At 42.2% G+C, this 18,663-nt stretch overlaps 1 protein-coding gene across 2 annotated transcripts in view; it reads left to right on the top strand.

The window, feature by feature from the left end:
• LOC311239948 (choline transporter-like protein 2) overlaps positions 1–13,165 on the top strand; it is an 80,309-nt gene extending 67,144 nt beyond the window's left edge. For both annotated transcript variants that reach the window (XM_084328393.1, XM_084328392.1), the window contains exons 14-22: positions 575–659; positions 1,419–1,681; positions 2,465–2,559; positions 5,062–5,165; positions 5,861–5,934; positions 6,116–6,186; positions 6,452–6,540; positions 7,837–7,921; positions 12,053–13,165. In XM_084328393.1, coding sequence (XP_084184519.1) covers positions 575–659; positions 1,419–1,681; positions 2,465–2,559; positions 5,062–5,165; positions 5,861–5,934; positions 6,116–6,186; positions 6,452–6,540; positions 7,837–7,921; positions 12,053–12,162 — 976 coding nt within the window. In that variant the 3' untranslated portion in view covers positions 12,163–13,165. The remainder of the gene's footprint in view (positions 1–574; positions 660–1,418; positions 1,682–2,464; positions 2,560–5,061; positions 5,166–5,860; positions 5,935–6,115; positions 6,187–6,451; positions 6,541–7,836; positions 7,922–12,052) is intronic.
• Positions 13,166–18,663: the final 5,498 nt, after the last annotated feature.

The following is an 18,663-nucleotide window of genomic DNA, read 5'->3' as shown; positions in this document are numbered from 1 at the left end:
AGCCTCTCTCTCCCTCTCTCTATCTGTCTGTCTCTCCCTCTCTCTCTCTCTCTTTTGAGGAAGTGTCAGTGACAGGGAAACCGCTTCCGCATTATTCCCACTCGCTCTGTTGTTGAGCGAATTGTTGATTGTGAGTGATGGAACTAAACCACAGAAGGGGCGGAGGTACGCATATCATTATGCAAATAATTCTGCTTCCGTCACAGGGGACCAAAATTCAGAATGGCTTGGTTCAGTGGGGGAGGATCTAGTATACGGTAGTCTCATGTGAACTAGAGGAATGCGCCAAAATGAGAATTTGAGACATAGACGGTGTTGGTACAACCCCACATTGCTAGAAAACAATGCTAAACACTGGAAAAGGCAATTTATAAGATAGTTCCCCTTTAAGTAGTGTATACGGTTTTCACAATAGTTTAATGTTGAACACTTAAACACACACACACACACACACACACACAATGCTGGCATGTCATAGTGGCGCTGCACTCCTATACCATTGTTTAGTGTTATGTCTTGCGAGGCTGGGATTTGTAGTCACATTGCAGTTGTAGTCCTTGACAGGTCTGCTCAGCTTCCTGTCGACCTCCAACCAGCCCATCTATAAGGTGTTCAATGAGACGACCTGTGAGCACTCCAGGATGACCTGCGAGCCAGGTGTAAGTTTCCCCTCATGATGCATTCCGCTACGCATGGTATCTGCCTTCGCCGCCATGTTGGTCAAGTCTGACGGAATGTGAGATATGGATGTGGAAGTGCCCGTTCACTTAAATTTTTTAACTCTGCTACAGTATAATTCAAGAACCAAATTCGTCAAAACGACAGATGGAATAGCACTGTCTGAATGATTCATGATTACCCGACTCGTCGCCGTGGTTTTTGTGTTTTGAAATTCAGTGAGTTAAGTCATCAGCTCATTGAAATGCGTTCATAGCAGATCTACGAAAACAAAGTGAAGTGAATAAGGTGAATTCTGGTAAATTATCCAGCATTGAGTTGTACCCAAATTACTTGCTGCTGGTCTCTGACTGTAATATGTAAATCTATGCTAGCTCCATACATATGTTAGCTAGCGTTACATAAAGGCATATATGCACATTTCCCGTCAGGAATTGGCCAATAATCTGTTAATAAGGTTCTAATACAGTGAACACTTAACCATAATGTTTCTTTATATCCTAATTTCATTCTGTTTTGTACGTTGTGTTTAAAAATTCAACCCTTATCACTTGGTGGTTGATCCTAATTTATTTCCATTATTAATTGTAAACTAAATGTTCACTCATCACAGACTATGTTTTCCTCTCTTTTATCGACCTGGCTGTTAATGTACATAATATCCCAGGAAATGGTCAAAATCACAGTTTGCTCACATTTACCATAACATAAAGGCTATATACCCCCGTATCTGTCCTCAGAACTTCACAACCAGTCAAATCAAAGCGGAGTGTCCTGACTCGGAGTGCCTGTTTGCCTTCTACGGAGGAGAGACAGTCTACCACAAGTACCTGATCGGCCTGCAGTTCTACAATGTCTTCCTGTTCTTCTGGTGCGCCAACTTCGTCACAGCGCTGGGCCAGATGACGCTGGCAGGGGCCTTTGCCTCCTACTACTGGGCCTTCGTCAAGCCAGATGACATCCCCGCCTTCCCCGTCTTCGCCTCCCTGGGGAGGTCTCTCAGGTAGGGGAGTTGAGTGTGTGTGTGTCCTTCTTCTAACCTTGTGGGGACCAAATGTATGTAAAAGTAAGGAAAACAAGAATTGTTTGTTACTTGTGGGGACATTGGTCACAAGCATGGATAACTATTTTTGTGTTAGAGGTTAGATTAGGCTATGATGCAGATAACGGTTAAAGGCCAACATTATGGGAAATGTGCTTAACGTCTTCTCCAGAGTCAGACAAGAAGATGGATACCAATTTCATCTGTGCGTTCAGTAGAAAGCTATCCGGCTGCAAGCTAGCTTAGCTTAGCGCAAATGGATGGAAGTGGATACAGACCACTAGCCTAGCTGTTGGCCAAAAACACCTCTCCCTGAGTTTTAAGCTAAGCTAGTGGTCTGTATCCACTTCCATTAGTTTGTACTAAGTTAGGCTATTTGCAGCCGAATATCTTTCTAAACATACAGAGGAAATTGGTATCTATCTTCTTGATACCTCTGGAAAAGATGGTAAGTGCATTTCCCATAATGTTGGCGTATTCCTCAGTTGTGGATGAGGGTTAAGACTCATCCATGCTTCACAGGCTGGGTAGTGGGCACAATCTTTACGAGATTGTGGCCAAAATGGCGTGTTAGGTGTCGTCCGCCTGCCTCTCAACATGTATAGGGATGTGATGTCACAAATTACTTCCGTGTCCACTAGCATGTTTAGTCTAATGCGGCCAATGATGACGTAGCGCTTAGCCATCCCTATAGCAATGCAGTCTATGTATTTAACAGCAGTTGTCTCTGGGCTCTCTGGTCAGATATCACACGGGCACGTTGGCGTTTGGCTCCCTCATCCTCTCCATCGTCCAGATCATCAGGGTCTTGCTGGAGTATGTGGACCATAAGCTCCAAGGTATGTTATTCAGTCTGAACCTGCTTCCAGTCTGGCAGATTTCAGGTGTTATTATTCTGGTCTGTAGACCTGATGATGAGTGTATGTAGACTCTTCCTATTAACAGATGTCGATTTGTCCTGGTAGATCAGTGGTCACCAACCTTTTTAAGCCCAAGATAACTTTTTCTTTTTTGGTGAAGGCAAGATCTACCTATTGAAGCGTTGAGAGAAAAAGACAGCCAAGATTGTACTTTAAACTAAATGACTTTTATTTGCCTGTATTCTAATTACATGCAATGCTTTGGTCCAACATTAAAATGTCAAAGTATAACTGTAATATGTACTTTCTCAGTCAGTGCTAAGTGCAGTCATCTTATGCAGCATCACTTTTCACATCAAAACAAAAGTAGAACTGTAATGTGGAATTTCTCATATTATTAACATTGCCAAACATATTTACAATTAGCATTTTATAAAGTAGAACTGTAATATGTACTTTCTCAGTCAGTGCTAAGTGCAGTCATCTTATGCAGCATCACTTTTCACATCAAAACAAAAGTAGAACTGTAATGTGGACTCTCATATTATTAACATTGACAAACATATTTACAATTAGCATTTTATAAAGTAGAACTGTAATGTGTACTTTCTCAGTCAGTCCTAAGTGTAGTCATCTTATGCAGCATCACTTCACATCAAAACAAAAGTAGAACTGTAATGTGGACTCTCATATTATTAACATTATAAAATGCTAATTGTAAATTATGTTTGTCAAAGTAGAACTGTAATATGTACTTTCTCAGTCAGTGCTAAGTGCAGTCATCTTATGCAGCATCACTTTTCACATCAAAACAAAAGTAGAACTGTAATGTGGACTCTCAGGGAAAGATCTAAAAAAAAATAAAAAGATTTGAGAAACTTTGAGAGTCTCAAAGATGGACCAGTCGATCGCGATCGACGGGTTGGTGACCACTGTGGTAGATGGTTCAACCAGAGAGAGAACCATATCAGGGCAGCAGGACCAGTCCTTGAATCACAAAATAATTCAAGGCTATTATAATTAATTCAAAACAGTCTGAAGTGACCATATCGATACCCTCATAACATTTGGACGCTTTAGAACCATGATCACAAACGACTCTGTTTCAGTATGTAATTGTTGTAACAGATTATAATTTATTTTTATTAATATTATCATTTATTTTATTAATATTTATATACAGTATATATATATTATAATGTTATTTTTCTTGTGTTTTGTCTTGTTTGAATTTTGTCTTGTACTTCAACATCATTGTTAATGAGGGCAAACTCGATGTTCTTTCAAGATTTAACTAAATTAATGGATTCATTAATGGATTAATGAATAAGGCCTCAAGGTGCCTTATTACTAGGGCTGGGTGCCGGCCGGTACTGGTACTCTTATGATATGGATTGAATTACTACTATTGAGTATCGAAAAATGCGGTTTCTAAATTTGGTATCGACACTGTCATGTGTTAGATCCTGATCGATCTGGCCAGTATCACGTCTTCGTCTGTTTGGCTCTCCATCCAATTCCTCTGCGTTGTGTCATTTTAATGGTCCTGACGTCTCCGACACTGGCTGATAAAATCCTTATCTGTCCCAGTTAGTACCATCCGCAAACCATAATAATTCTCTGCCTCCGTAAGAATTCGACACTTCGACAACGTGAAATACCTTATAAGGAGAAGCGTTGTTTATTCAATAAACAGAACCTCATAATCGGATGTTATCAGATGTTATCAAATTGTATCGTCCTTGCTATTCAGTCCAATGGTGATCAGGCCTGGTCGTTAGCCAAGACCATCCTCGTGGTAGCCGAAGCTAATGATGATGTGTCATTCTCCCCCCCCCCCCCCCCCCCCTCCGTGATGAGAGGAGAGAGAGTCTCTTCTGGTTTCTTCCCTCTTAGTCTCAGTCAGATTTTAGTCTGCCCTACCCGGAACCACCGTTCGACTTATAGATCTTCGTCGTAGCAACGACGGCCCCGCCTTCTGGTTGTCATGCGACGTGCTGTCATGACAACTGCTAACCTTTCACACATTAAAATGCAGTTTCTACTGTTTCATTAAGATGAACCGCTCTCCCTCGCTCTGGGAGACACTCGCTATCAGTGTTGTGTCTTCAGCTCGGAATTCAAAACAAACACCCTCCTCGCGGCCCGTGCCTGTGAAACCGCTTCTTCTCCACCGTCAATATCATCCCGTGATGATAATGATATTACCCTCTTAAAGCAGTTTATAAACCAAATATACATTGAAAAAACCACCATTTTCTCTCACATGGGAAGTGTGATACAATATCAAACTGAAACTGTAGTTTTCATTTTACATTCTCAAATAACACGTAATAGCTTTTTATCATTCATTTGGACAACAAAAGTAAAAAAAAATAATAATAAAACGACAACATGATAACACATAGACCATAAACAATAGGTATCAGTGTTTTCCCCTGCCCTAATACCCTGCTGTGTATCTGTATCTGTCCCTTACAGGAGCCCAGAATAAGTGTACCAAGTTCTTGCTGTGCTGTTTAAAATGCTGCTTCTGGTGCCTGGAGAAATTCATCAAGTTCATCAACAGAAACGCCTACATCATGGTGCGTGTTCGGTGCTGCTTTGGTGCATTTGTACCTTTTTATTCATAGTATTCTCATAGCCTTGCAAGCCAGAATTGGTTGCATTGTTTTTTTTTACCCTTATTTACCCAGGGTAGGTTCGCTGAGCATGAATGCTCTTTTACAGCCACGCCCTGCTTCACACTCACACAGTTCCACATATTAACACCTGGGAGCTGCCCAGTACGACCAGTACAACCACTACAACCACAGACACTGTTGGCCACTGAGCAGCTCCACTAGAAGAATTGGGGGTTAAGTGCCTTGCACAAGGGCACTTCAGCGGTTGTTATTTCCAGATTCTTTATTCCGGTCTGTGAGATCGAACCAGCGACCTTCCCGCTTCTCTAACCTCTCTAGGCCATCTATTTTTGTCTACATTTTTCTTTTTTTGACATTAAATCTTTTACAGACATCACATTTAATTACAAAAAACGAATTAGTACTTTTATTGATATAGTGGAAGTAAATGTCAAATATTAACCATATAATATGCTGCCTAGATTTTTGTAATTGAGATGCAGTTAACACATATTTTTACATGAATTGTTATGGCTTTATCTTGTCATTAAATGCTTAATTGTGTTGTTGGTCCACCAGATCTGCGGACATTTGGGCGAGTAACAAAAACACCTCACAAGAATCTTTTAATCTTATAAGTGCCTTTTTGCCTGTAGGTGGCGATATATGGTAAAAACTTCTGCACGTCTGCCAGGGATGCCTGCTTCCTTCTCATGAGGAACATGATCAGGTCAGTGTGTGTGTTTGTAGCTGGGCAGTATTGTAAGAAGCTTTTTATATCAATGGGTTTCCTGAAAGCCTATTAAACCTGGCAAATAAAGCATTTAATGTGTGTGTGTATGTGTTGAATATGCACAAATGACTTTATTTTTTTCATTTTATAATCATTACGTCTCTGTTTGACCTCACAGGGTAGCCGTCCTGGACAAGGTGACAGATTTCCTTTTGTTCTTGGGCAAACTCCTCATTGTGGGGATTGTGGGTGAGTCACCACTGTTTAAAAAAATAATCATTCTGTTTGTTTAATCTGTTTTTAATCTGGGCCCTTCCAACATTTGATTCTGAGCTTGATGAATGTTCCATGATAGCGGAGCTTGATTCTGAGCTTGATGAAAGTTCCATGATAGTGGAGCTTGATTCTGAGCTTGATGAACGTTCCATGATAGTGGAGCTTGATTCTGAGCTTGATGAACGTTCCATGATGGCGGAGCATGATTTGTGAGTTGCTTTGGTTCTTGCATTCCCAGGGGTCTTCGCCTTCTTCTTCTTCTCTGGGAGAGTAAAGGCGTTTGAGGACACGGCCCCCAGTCTCCACTACTACTGGGTTCCCATCCTGGTAGGTCTGATCACCGCCTCAGGCTTCCTTTACCTGACGGTGACCTGCGTTGTCTGCTCTGTTGACACTGACACCACTATTCAGGAGAGAAATCATCATCCAGCCAGTCCAGATATGGCGGTCATCCAACAACCGCAGTAGCGGAGCTGCAACCATAACATGATAGTTCTAAAAAGCAAGAAGGATGTACGCCACACTCTGCCCTTGAGTTTCAACGTTTATTTAAACCTGCACTATGTAATGGCAAGCTAAACTACGGTGTTGAGCTGCACAAGAAAAATAAATACATGAATGAATAAATAAAAATGCAAAATCTAAAAGAAATACAAAAAAAACGTGTTTACTATTATGTAACACTATGTACTATCCCTATACTACTACCATGATATTATGTCTATACAACTATACAACACTCAAGTTTGACACTATTTGACGAACAATGGCACTGACCCTTAGCTGCCAGAATTGTACCCCTCCTGCTGACTTGTTGTAAGTTGTTTTGGATAAAAGCATCAGCTAAATCAAATGTAAAAATGTAAACAAGAGAAACCCTCCTAACAGTGACTCATGAAACACAGTGAAATTGCCCATACGAGCTCTTCTGGTCGGCCACGACAAAGTGCAGCAATATCCATAAAGGGCTACGGTCTCATTTCTAGAGCATGAAATGTAAAGGAAAAAGTGACCTCAGTTGAAGGAATGGTGCAGTTACCCAAATGTCCACAGGGTGGCAGTCTTCCATAGTGCAGCTCAGATAAAAACACATAGGGCTAGATCCACAAAGAATGGATTGCACTGTGCTAATTGCACCCTTACTTACAATTCATTATGAATTGAAAATGGGGGACCCTGATGTAAACAAGACGAAAGTCTTTCTCTGGTCTGCATCCCCTTAACAATTGTGTGTGAGCCGTACTGTATTGTACCCATTCTGCAATCTGTTAATAAAATTTTCATTCAATCAATCACCGCGCAGTAAGGGTGCAATTAGCCCATAGTCCCCAGCCAAGCCTCCACTACTACTGGCTTCCTGCGAGGTCTGATCACTCCTATCAGTTTCACATAGGCGAGGTGGTTGTCAACCCGGGGGTCGGGACCCTCTAGGGGTCGATACAATTATTTTGCGGGGTCACAGATAAGATATACAAATGATCATATCGTCTATTGATATAGATGCTTCACTCTTGTGAAATAATGAATCGTTGGAAGTTTATAGCCCTCCAATTATTAATCAAGTTTATTTGTCATCAAAGTTCACAATTCTGTCTTAATTGTGTTTTCCGCTCGTCTCCATAGACCGTGGTGGTCGGCTCCTACCTCATCGCCCACGGGTTCTTCAGTGTGTACGCCATGTGTGTGGACACACTCTTCCTCTGCTTCTGTAAGTAGCACATTTTGGCAGTCTTACCTTTTGCATTTTGAATCAATAATATATATGGATTATATTCAGATACACAAGTGCCTAACATGTACGTGGTACATGCATACCTACATGCCTATATAACCCGCTGGTCACAAGTTACTGGCAGGCACTTCGCACTCGGCTCCTGTCCTCTCGATGGCCTTGAACCGCCGACCCTACGCTCAACCAGCGCCATGTGACCCCTAACGTTAAATACCACGGTATTAAAAAATTTTAATTGCCGTTTTTTCACCCGATATCCCATCCCCCGATTTAAGCGTTATCCCAATTCCCTTCCTGGTCGTTGCCCTGCACGTTATCCCACCAGCTGCTTCTTTCCACCAGGAGTTTCACTGGGAGAGCGTAACGTACAGAGTTTCACTGGGAGAGCGTAATGTACAGAGTTTCACTGGGAGAGCGTAATGTACAGAGTTTCACTGGGAGAGCATAATGTACAGAGTTTCACTGGGAGAGCGTAATGTACAGAGTTTCACTGGGAGAGCGTAATGTACAGAGTTTCACTGGGAGAGCGTAATGTACAGAGTTTCACTGGGAGAGCGTAATGTACAGAGTTTCACTGGGAGAGCGTAATGTACAGAGTTTCACTGGGAGAGCGTAACGTACAGAGTTTCACTGGGAGAGCGTAATGTACAGAGTTTCACTGGGAGAGCGTAATGTACAGAGTTTCACTGGGAGAGCGTAACGTACAGAGTTTCACTGGGAGAGCGTAATGTACAGAGTTTCACTGGGAGAGCGTAATGTACAGAGTTTCACTGGGAGAGCGTAATGTACAGAGTTTCACTGGGAGAGCGTAATGTACAGAGTTTCACTGGGAGAGCGTAACGTACAGAGTTTCACTGGGAGAGCGTAACGTACAGAGTTTCACTGGGAGAGCGTAATGTACAGAGTTTCACTGGGAGAGCGTAATGTACAGAGTTTCACTGGGAGAGCGTAACGTACAGAGTTTCACTGGGAGAGCGTAATGTACAGAGTTTCACTGGGAGAGCTTAATGTTCAGAGTTTCACTGGGAGAGCGTAATGTACAGAGTTTCACTGGGAGAGCGTAATGTACAGAGTTTCACTGGGAGAGCGTAATGTACAGAGTTTCACTGGGAGAGCGTAACGTACAGAGTTTCACTGGGAGAGCGTAACGTACAGAGTTTCACTGGGAGAGCGTAACGTACAGAGTTTCACTGGGAGAGCGTAACGTACAGAGTTTCACTGGGAGAGCGTAACGTACAGAGTTTCACTGGGAGAGCGTAACGTACAGAGTTTCACTGGGAGAGCGTAACGTACAGAGTTTCACTGGGAGAGCGTAACGTACAGAGTTTCACTGGGAGAGCGTAACGTACAGAGTTTCACTGGGAGAGCGTAATGTACAGAGTTTCACTGGGAGAGCGTAATGTACAGAGTTTCACTGGGAGAGCGTAACGTACAGAGTTTCACTGGGAGAGCGTAACACGCACGGAGGTTCACGCTATCCCTCCCTATAGATCCCCTCCCCCGCTGAACAGGTGCCCCCAACCGACCAGTAGGAGTCGCTATATCAGCGACCAGGACTCATACCGGCTTTCCACCCCTGCGCAACACTACCACTTGTATTCATAGGGATGACCGAGCAAGCCGGAGGTACACCAAGGGGCTACTACGGCGAGGTTTCAATAATACATGCATACATACATTTACATACAAGAACGGGACATTGCAATATAAAAAAGTACGGATACAGGAATGCTTATTTCTGAACTAACCGCTCTGACCTCGGTGTAATGCCAAGCTTTATACTGCGCTGAATCAAATCATCTTTCTCACTTGGAGAACTTCTTTAATGCTAACGGTGTTGGGCTGTCACTAACTGAATCGCATGATGAATTGCTCGTCTCTGCCATGTCTTCAAATTCAACAAATCTGTAGCTCGTGTTCACTTGCTAACTGCTTGGTTTGGGGAGTTGACATGTTCATCTGAAATGCTTGCGGGTGCTTTTGTTGACTTTTCTCTTTCTCTCCCTTTTCTCTTGTCTCTCCCTCCATTCTCACTTCCCTCAATTCACCTTCTCTTCCTTCCTCCCTTCCTCCATCTCCTCCTCCTCCCTTCCAACTTGTTGTTTGGCCCCCGTCGTCCTGATTTCAATGATTGTCTGCTACAACCCATAACCCTGTGAATATACATTCTCACTCACTTGCACACGCACACACACACACACACACACACACACACACACACACACACACACACACACAATGCATGTATGTATGTGTGCACGCACACACATACACACATACATGCATACAAACACACACACACACATACAAACAAATATACACACATACCTACACATACACACACACATACAAACAAATATACACACATACACACACACACACACACAAAGGCGAAGACCTGGAACGTAACGACGGCTCAGCCGAGAGGCCTTTCTACATGTCCTCGACGCTTCACGAGATTCTGTGGGAGAACAAGGCCGAGATGGAGACAGAGGACAGTCCTCCGTCTCCCGGTCAGCCTCCCGAGGACCGAGACGTCCCCCTGAGACACCAAGCGCCTCAGACGGAGGAGAAGGACGATGTGGCTTAAAGAGTGGTCCGCTGTGGGCATCTCTAGTGGTTGTGTGGCGTAAAAAGTTCTGAGTGTGTAAAGCTCTGGCCGCGTTGAGAACCCAATCGAAGCCTGAACAGGCTGAGGATCTTCCATCGGAAACGAGGCTGTAGTTTTTAAAAACCAAGTTGTCCCCCTTTACATCGGTGTCTTTCGTTACCGGTTATATCTTTGTATATCTGTTCCATGGTGACATTGTGCTCTTAGTGGCTGTAGTTGGCTAATGGTAGTTTTGTACACGACGAACAACGGATTAATCATTGTGTTCATTTAATTTTCTGCAAATTATTTGTAGTCATTTGAAGTAATTGCTTGGTTAAGGAGACAAGAGACTTTCATTTGTGCCTTTTTCTTATGTTCTTGCCACTGCCACTGGCCAAAAGAAACTTGAAGCCAATTATGTGCCTAATTTAAAGTGTGTTACTGTAGTATGGGTTAAATTGTGTCCTTGAACTTAACCCTTAAAAGCTGTCTGATATTGTTTACAGTTAATGCACTTAAAAACCAGGTATCTATTATGCTAATACCACTTAAGTATGTACTATTAGCAATGCACTTGTTTTTTTTCTCTATTTCACTGAATACTTGTTAAGTGATTCTCTTGAGACTTTTATTTGGGTTACTTTGCTGTAAAGCAATGCAATCCCATTTTGGTAGCTCTTTGCCACATGTGTGCCTGACAGTGCAGTGTGTTTGAAACACAACGTTGTGGGCAGTGAGTTTTCTGCATGAAGCGAAGGGGTTTGGACCTGCTGACATGTTGGATCTCTTGTTTCTCTTGGTGTATTTTCTGCATGTTGGTAGTGATGAGTATTGATTAAAGCTACCAGTATGTCTGTTTGCTGCCTCTCCCACTGGTTGTCTCTGCGTCGAATGTGTGGATTGGCAACAAGAAAAGGTAACTTGAGTCAAGTTTAGGTTGACATACACTAGGTATTATATATAATGTACTGTATATATCTTTTTTTTGGTTGACATATACCAGATATACTTTTTGTTTTAGCTTGACATATACCCGATATACTTTTCTTTAGCTTGATATATACCAGATATACTTTTTGTTTTAGCTTGACATATAACGGATATACTTTTTGTTTTAGCTTGACATATACCCGATATACTTTTCTTTAGCTTGATATATACCAGATATACTTTTTGTTTTAGCTTGACATATAACGGATATACTTTTTGTTTTAGCTTGACATATACCCGATATACTTTTCTTTAGCTTGATATATACCAGATATACTTTTTGTTTTAGCTTGACATATAACGGATATACTTTTTCAGGTTGAAATATACCAGGTATATTTTTTACACTGACATACATCAGGTATTTCTTTAGTTTGAACCATTAAATTGTGGAACTTGACTGTTGCAATGTGAATGACCCAGCGTTACGTAGTGCCTCTATAGCTACATTCAGGTTTAACCCCTTCAGAACTCATTACATTTTATTGCTTTAGTCTGACATGGTTGTCTTTTCATCCCTGCAGTGGAGGATATTGAGAGGAACGACGGCAGTGCAGAGAGGCCATTCCTGATGCCAGAGAGCCTTCGTAAAGTCCTGAACAAGAAAAACAAAACACCACCGCCAGCTGAGTAATAGATCACCCCCCCCCCCCCCCCCCCTGGTGGTGTGGAGGTGTCTGTGACAGATGAGGCTCTGAGGTCAAATCCATATTGGGAGTGTTTTTTTGTTTGTACAGTGGAATATCCCTTTTAAATGCAGTAACAGGATTGAGCCAAAGGCCTCATGCTGTTGATCACTAAAGTGCCTATGAGACGATCAGTAATGTCATCCGTCAGTTGTGTCATAATAACTAATGTCCAAAAACGTGGCTAAATGCTGCCCCCTCAGGTTCACACAGGGACCACATTCCCCAGCTTGAGTTTTAATGCTGCATGGCTCCTCTTCTGAAGCGTGAGGCAGAAGTCCTCGTCATGCTGCACAGTGTCTATTTAGACGTTTTTTTTCTTTTTAAATTATATTTTAAACATGTTTTAATTTTTTTCCCCGATTGCTGTAGATTTCTGTTTATCAAATGCAGCTGTTTGAACGTGTTGTTTCTGTTATTATTCTTGGAGCGTGTTACATGAAGTCGAGCACAGAACTGTTGTATTTGTTTTGTTGTAAATTGGGTTCACGGCTGTTGTTCCTCTGCTGCGGTTTCTTTTGTTTCAAATAAGCTTATCAGAGATGTGCAATATTTAAATAATACCTAATAATCCTTGTTTTTTACCAAAGCCATTATGCTTGCTACACTACCTGCCGCACATTGATGTCAAGATCTTAGCATAGAATGTTAGCCGTTTATTAGACTTCCAGATGGTTAAAGCGGTAATCTGATGCCACAATGTTGCCAGCTAATCTGTGCAGGAGGATTTAAGTGAGGTCTAAAGCTAGACATAGAATAAAATACAATTTTGGGGGGTATATGTTTATTTTATGCCTGTGGAGTTAGATTCAGCATGATTATTTGCATTTCATTTTTTAATAAAAAGTTTGTTCTTTTTTTACATATAAATTGTGGGATTGTGTTTCTCTGTCTTGAGGCAAATTGTCATTGCTTGACTATCATGATTATAAAGGTTATGCAGTTTGAGGAGAGACGTGTTTACGTTGGCAGAGGCTGATCTAAATCTTGTACTTTTTCTATCTTATGTCGTCATAAATCAAAACCAGAAAATGTTGAGGCACACATGTATGTAAATATGAAACTTCTCGAAATAATGTTTGAAACCGTAATGATTCCGGTAGCTTTCAAGCCTCAAACAGTGTCCCAGGGACTCATTTAGATCTACTGTATCTGTATGCCTCGTCTCGTCTCCATCAGCCATGGCCTGGTTCTCGTCAACTCTCCGGTTGCTAGGCAACCTTTCAAAATTCACACCAGCGACTGTGGCACACGAGCTAAACCATGCTGATGCAACAGTCGCCGGTTTGGCCAGGTAGTGAAAGGTGTCCGTCTCAGCCGGGGTCCAGACAGCCAGGTCTGCCCAGGTTCTAAAGACAATGGAGACGCTCACTGTGTGCCAGACAGGCCAAAGCACGGCTAAACCCTGGCTAGTGGAGACGAGGCACTGGTTCACTCATGTATGAAAATATACCATTGATTTTATATCTGCTGTGAGTTAAAAAGAATTTCCTAAAACTAGACCGCACCTTTACACATTCATTTATTTCACAGCTGCAGTTCCCCATTTGACCACGGGATGGTGTCATTCAGTCAGAATTGTCCCCAAGCCCAGAATCTGTTATAGATCTGCATGACTGAATGAATGAATTAATGAAAACTTTATTTAACAGATTGCAAAATGGGTACAATACAGTACGGCTCAATACACACAATTGTTAAGGGGATGCAGACCTGAGAAAGACGTTTGTCTTGTTTCCATCAGGGTCCCCCATTTTCAATTCATATAGACATTTATGACATACACAACATACATGACATTTATGGCATAGGGACATATACAGTAGGTATTTAGTACTGATACATTTGTGACATAAACGGTATTCAAATATACAGTACTGTTACCCCTAGATCCTGACAGAGTATATACATATGATGGGGAGGGGACTGTACATTAGGAGGGGGTGGGTGGGTGGGAGAGAAATATACATACGGCGGGGAGGGAATATATACATGCGGTGGGGAGGAGACTGTCTATTAGGAGGTGGTGGGGGTTTTGGGCATTTACGGTGGCCAGTTTCGAATTGCAGCCTCCCGTAGGTGCTCTTTAAGAGCGGTTTTGAATGTGGGTAGGGATTCACATTCCTTTACAGCTTTGGGTAGGGCGTTCCACATTGATGTGGCATAATTGCGAAACGTATTTAGTCCCTTGTTTGAGCCGAATCTGGGTTTAACATGATTTGTTGAGCTTCCTCTGGTGTAGTGGTTGTGGTATTCACTGACCTTTGGGAAGTATTTTGACATGTACATGGGTACCTTAGTCGTATAGTGTATCTTGTAGACCAGGCCCATTGCAAGTTGCTGTACTCTGTCGTCTACTCTAAGCCATCCTAGGTTGTCAAAGTGGGCAGGGGTGAGGTCAAGTAGTAGTCTGACCAGTTTGTTTTGTGATGTTTGTAATTTTGTTTTAAGCGCCTTTGAGGTGCTTTGGTACCATGAGGTGCACGCATAGTCGTAGTACCCTTGAATGAGTGCTCCTGCCAGAGTCTTCAGGGTATTCTTGTTTACCAGAGAGGAGATCCGGTACAAGAATCTAGTTCGTTGGTTGACTTTTTTTATTACATTGGATGCCATTTTGTCACAGGAAAGATTTGCCTCTAGGATGGAACCCAGGTAGGTAATTTCGTCTTTCCTTGTGACAATATTGTCACCCACTGTAACTGAGAAGCCGTCGGTCTTGCTGAGTTTGTTATTTGAACCGAAGAGAATGGACTCTGTTTTGCCCATGTGTAATGATAGTTTGTTATCAGCGAGCCATATGCAGATTTTGCCTAGTTCCGAGCTGAGGGTTTTTTCAACCTGCAACTTGTTCTTGTCAGAGACCAGCAGGGCTGAGTCGTCCGCAAACAGACGCTGGTTTGGGTTGTTGGTTCAGGTGACGGAGATGTTAAAGTTATCTCCATGTGTCCCTGGTTGGGAGTTCTGGCTTTAAGTCAGTGTTATATGAATGTGTCTGTCTCAGATCCCTACATGCCAACATAACAAGACATGGTCACAGTGTTGTATGAATGTGTCTGTCTCAGATCCCTACATGCCAAGATAACAAGACATGGTCACAGTGTTGTATGAATGTGTCGGTCTCAGATCCCTACATGCCAAGATAAAAAGACATGGTCAAGACCAGGGTAGCCCAAGGAGAGAATATATAAGAATGACTGCATGTTTTGATAAAAAATGTCACTCTCCAGTCTCCACTGTTATTTGCCTACCTGCATTAAAGACTGTTATGGAATTCTTAACTGAATCACATCTAACAACAAAAATCTTCTCAGATAGGGAGCTCTTAGACAAAATCTTATCAAATAGGGCAGTGAAGTCTAATCTTCACTGGAGCTTGTGACGTATTTTCTGGGGGAAGAGCTTGAGGATTCAACTGACAACCTAAACCGGTCCTACCGAGCCTCCTATTGGCTTACGTTCATTCAAAGACTACAGCCAATCGCAGTGTCTTCATCCTCCAATCATTCTCCTCATTCCCACAGAATTCAAACTACGTCTGACAGCTCACTATATCCGAGCTGTCTTCTTGCACCAACACCAACCACCCCGCTCTCCTCCTTAGATTTTAGATTTGTGTCGGGTTACTTGTAAACAAACAGTCTCTACAGCCTAGGGCTTGATATCAGCCCCCATGGATGTCAGGGCAGAGCCTTGGTCTCTACGACCTTGGGCTGACACCACCCCCTGCACGTGTCGGCAGCACAGCCTGCGTATCAACGGCCTCGGGCTGATATCGCCCTGCTGCATACAAGCCAAACCGGCCTTCACTTAATCCAACTCCAATCATTGACCTCATCCTCCTCCATCGTCCATTCTTCACCGTAAGTTGATAACAAGAAACTCAAACCTGTGAATTGTGGGGGGTCCTTGACAAGAAGAAATACTGAGAACCGTTGACGTAAAGTCTATACAGTCATTCTCTTGCTCATCTCTTCTAGGAAGCGTTCATATCAGTGTTGTGAAAACACAGTCCATCGCCACCACGCAGCTGTTTGACATTAGCTTCTTTTTGGCCCAGCATCACCTGTCCGTCCGTCTGTCTGTGTATTTGCTGTGGCTTTTCTTCTTGAATCAGCCCGATTGATACTATTTCATAACCTTTTGTATGGTTGTTGTGTAACTCACTTTAACCTACAAATCGAGCATCACCTGACCGTCTCAAAGATATTACATAGATATAGTCTGCTCTAGAGGGTCTAGAGACTGTCGACCCGACTGTTAGATGACTCCCTGCCCATAAGATAAGATAAGATATTCCTTTATTGATCCCCTTGGGGACATTCGGTATCATAGCAGCATGGGGGAGGGGGGAGGGGAGGTACAAGTAGTAAAAAACATACAGGTACAGGTCACAGAATTATAGTACAGTGGAGAAGTAAAAAAATAGAATAAAAAGGCAATGTAAACAATATATTTAACTCTGGACATGCGCATATGGGCAACAAGGTGCGAGATGAGGGTATGTATGCCCTCTCAGTTATTTTGCCCTACAATAAACATAGTTACAATATATAATCTAAATCGAATCTAATAGAAATAGAATAGAATAGAAATACTTTAATCATCCCGAAGGAAATTTGGCCTAACATATAATCTAAAAAAATAAATAACTAAATGCTAAATATATGCAATATATAATCTAATAATAATCCAATAGTCTAAATCTAATCTAATTTGTAGATTTAACATCACATTAACCTTAATTTAAATAGACCACATGATAAGCACACTCACATCCCCAGGTCAACTCAATAGTGTGAGTGTTGTTACGTGATACAATGATTTCAATTGTAGTTGTTTGCAATGGCGCAGTATGAAGAGCAGCATGGAGTGTGCTGAGGAAAGGACCAACCAGTGTGAAGTCAATGGGTCGAGCTCCTGTCTGTACAAGCACACGCTTGGACACAAAGGAGATTTCAGTGAGCCTCGTCAGCATGTATAGCTGGAGCTCGACCCCATTGACTCTGCATTGGTTCGTGGCTAACTAGCTGCAGCTATAGTATGAGGAACAGCATGGATTGTGCTGAGAAAGCAAGCTAGCCTAGCCTAGCTTAAAACTTTGAGAGAGGTGTTTTTGGCCAACGGCTATAGTGGTCCATATCTGCTTCTATTAATTTGTGCTGAGCTATAGGCTAGCTTGCAGCCGTAGGCCTATAGGTTTCTACTGAACGCACAGAGAGGACATTGGTATTTATCTATGTTGGACTCTCCACTTTCCTTAAAGGGGAATATCACTCATTTGAACTGTGTTTGATCATTTGCCTGCTTGATAACTTGCCTGAAATTGGAGCTTGCTGTAAATGTTTTATCTGTATTTTATTGTGATGTTCTCTTTTTTATGTTGAAACTTTCTGCTGCCTTGCTTGGCCAGATCGCTCTTGAAAAAGAGATTTTAATCTCAATGATGCTTATCTGGTTAAATAAAGGATTTGATTGATTGATTGATTGATTGATTGATTGATTGATTGATTGATTAAAGAATGCACATGTTCTTCCTGTGCCCCAGAATATTTGTGAATATGAGTATTTATTTTGTGGCCGTTAAAGTTCTGTTTACATCGATAATGTTTGTAAACTCTTTATTTACTTTATTTTGCACATAATCTCACACACATCCAAAAACTGAACAGTTTTGCACACATTCATTTAGTTTGACAGTTATTGAGAGTACATGAGTTAGAATATGACCAGTGATGTCATCTGGGACATTGCACACTCGTGTTGAGTTAATTACAGCTCAATGATATGATGTAGATGAAATAATAGCAGTATCTTGTCTTATAGAGACTGATACCTTATCATGCCATTGAGCTGTAATTAACACAACACGACACTCACTCATGCGTGTTTCAACAAGGGGGAGTCAGTCAGTCAGTCAGTCTGGGACATGTAAGCCGGCCCTATGGGTCTGGCAAAAAATTATAGAAAATCTGCATCAGGACATAAATAAAGTATACTGTATATTGTGAGAGCTGTGACATTGGTACGTAAGTGAGTGTTTTAGGGATTCCTGTCATTTCTGTCCCTTTATAAAATAGCTGAGTGGACTCAGTAGCTGCCAGGTCATGAGGTCACGAGCAGGAGTGAGTATAATTTATAATTTAGGACCTGCTCAGAGGTCATCAATCGGCACACATGCGATGCATGCATGCAATTTGTATCTGCGATTAACCCATCCCATCGTCCTTCCCCCCCAAGGGCAGCCGGGAGCAGACAGGCGTCAACGTGAGCCGCGCCAGGGGACCAATCCAAGTGCTCCTGTCCGTCTTCGTCAAGGACCCCACAGCGTTAGCGATCTATTGTTGTGCATGTTTTTCCATTGGGTTTATCTTATCGGGGGGGGAAACCCTTGCGAGCACAGGGAGAACATGCAAACTCCACACAGAAAGGCCTGGGAGATACCCCACCTG

Source organism: Notolepis coatsorum (assembly GCF_963971535.1).
Source record: "Notolepis coatsorum genome assembly, chromosome: 14".
NCBI lineage: Eukaryota > Metazoa > Chordata > Actinopteri > Aulopiformes > Paralepididae > Notolepis > Notolepis coatsorum.
Note: the sequence above shows the minus strand (reverse complement) of the source record. Positions and strands in the feature narration are given on the sequence as shown.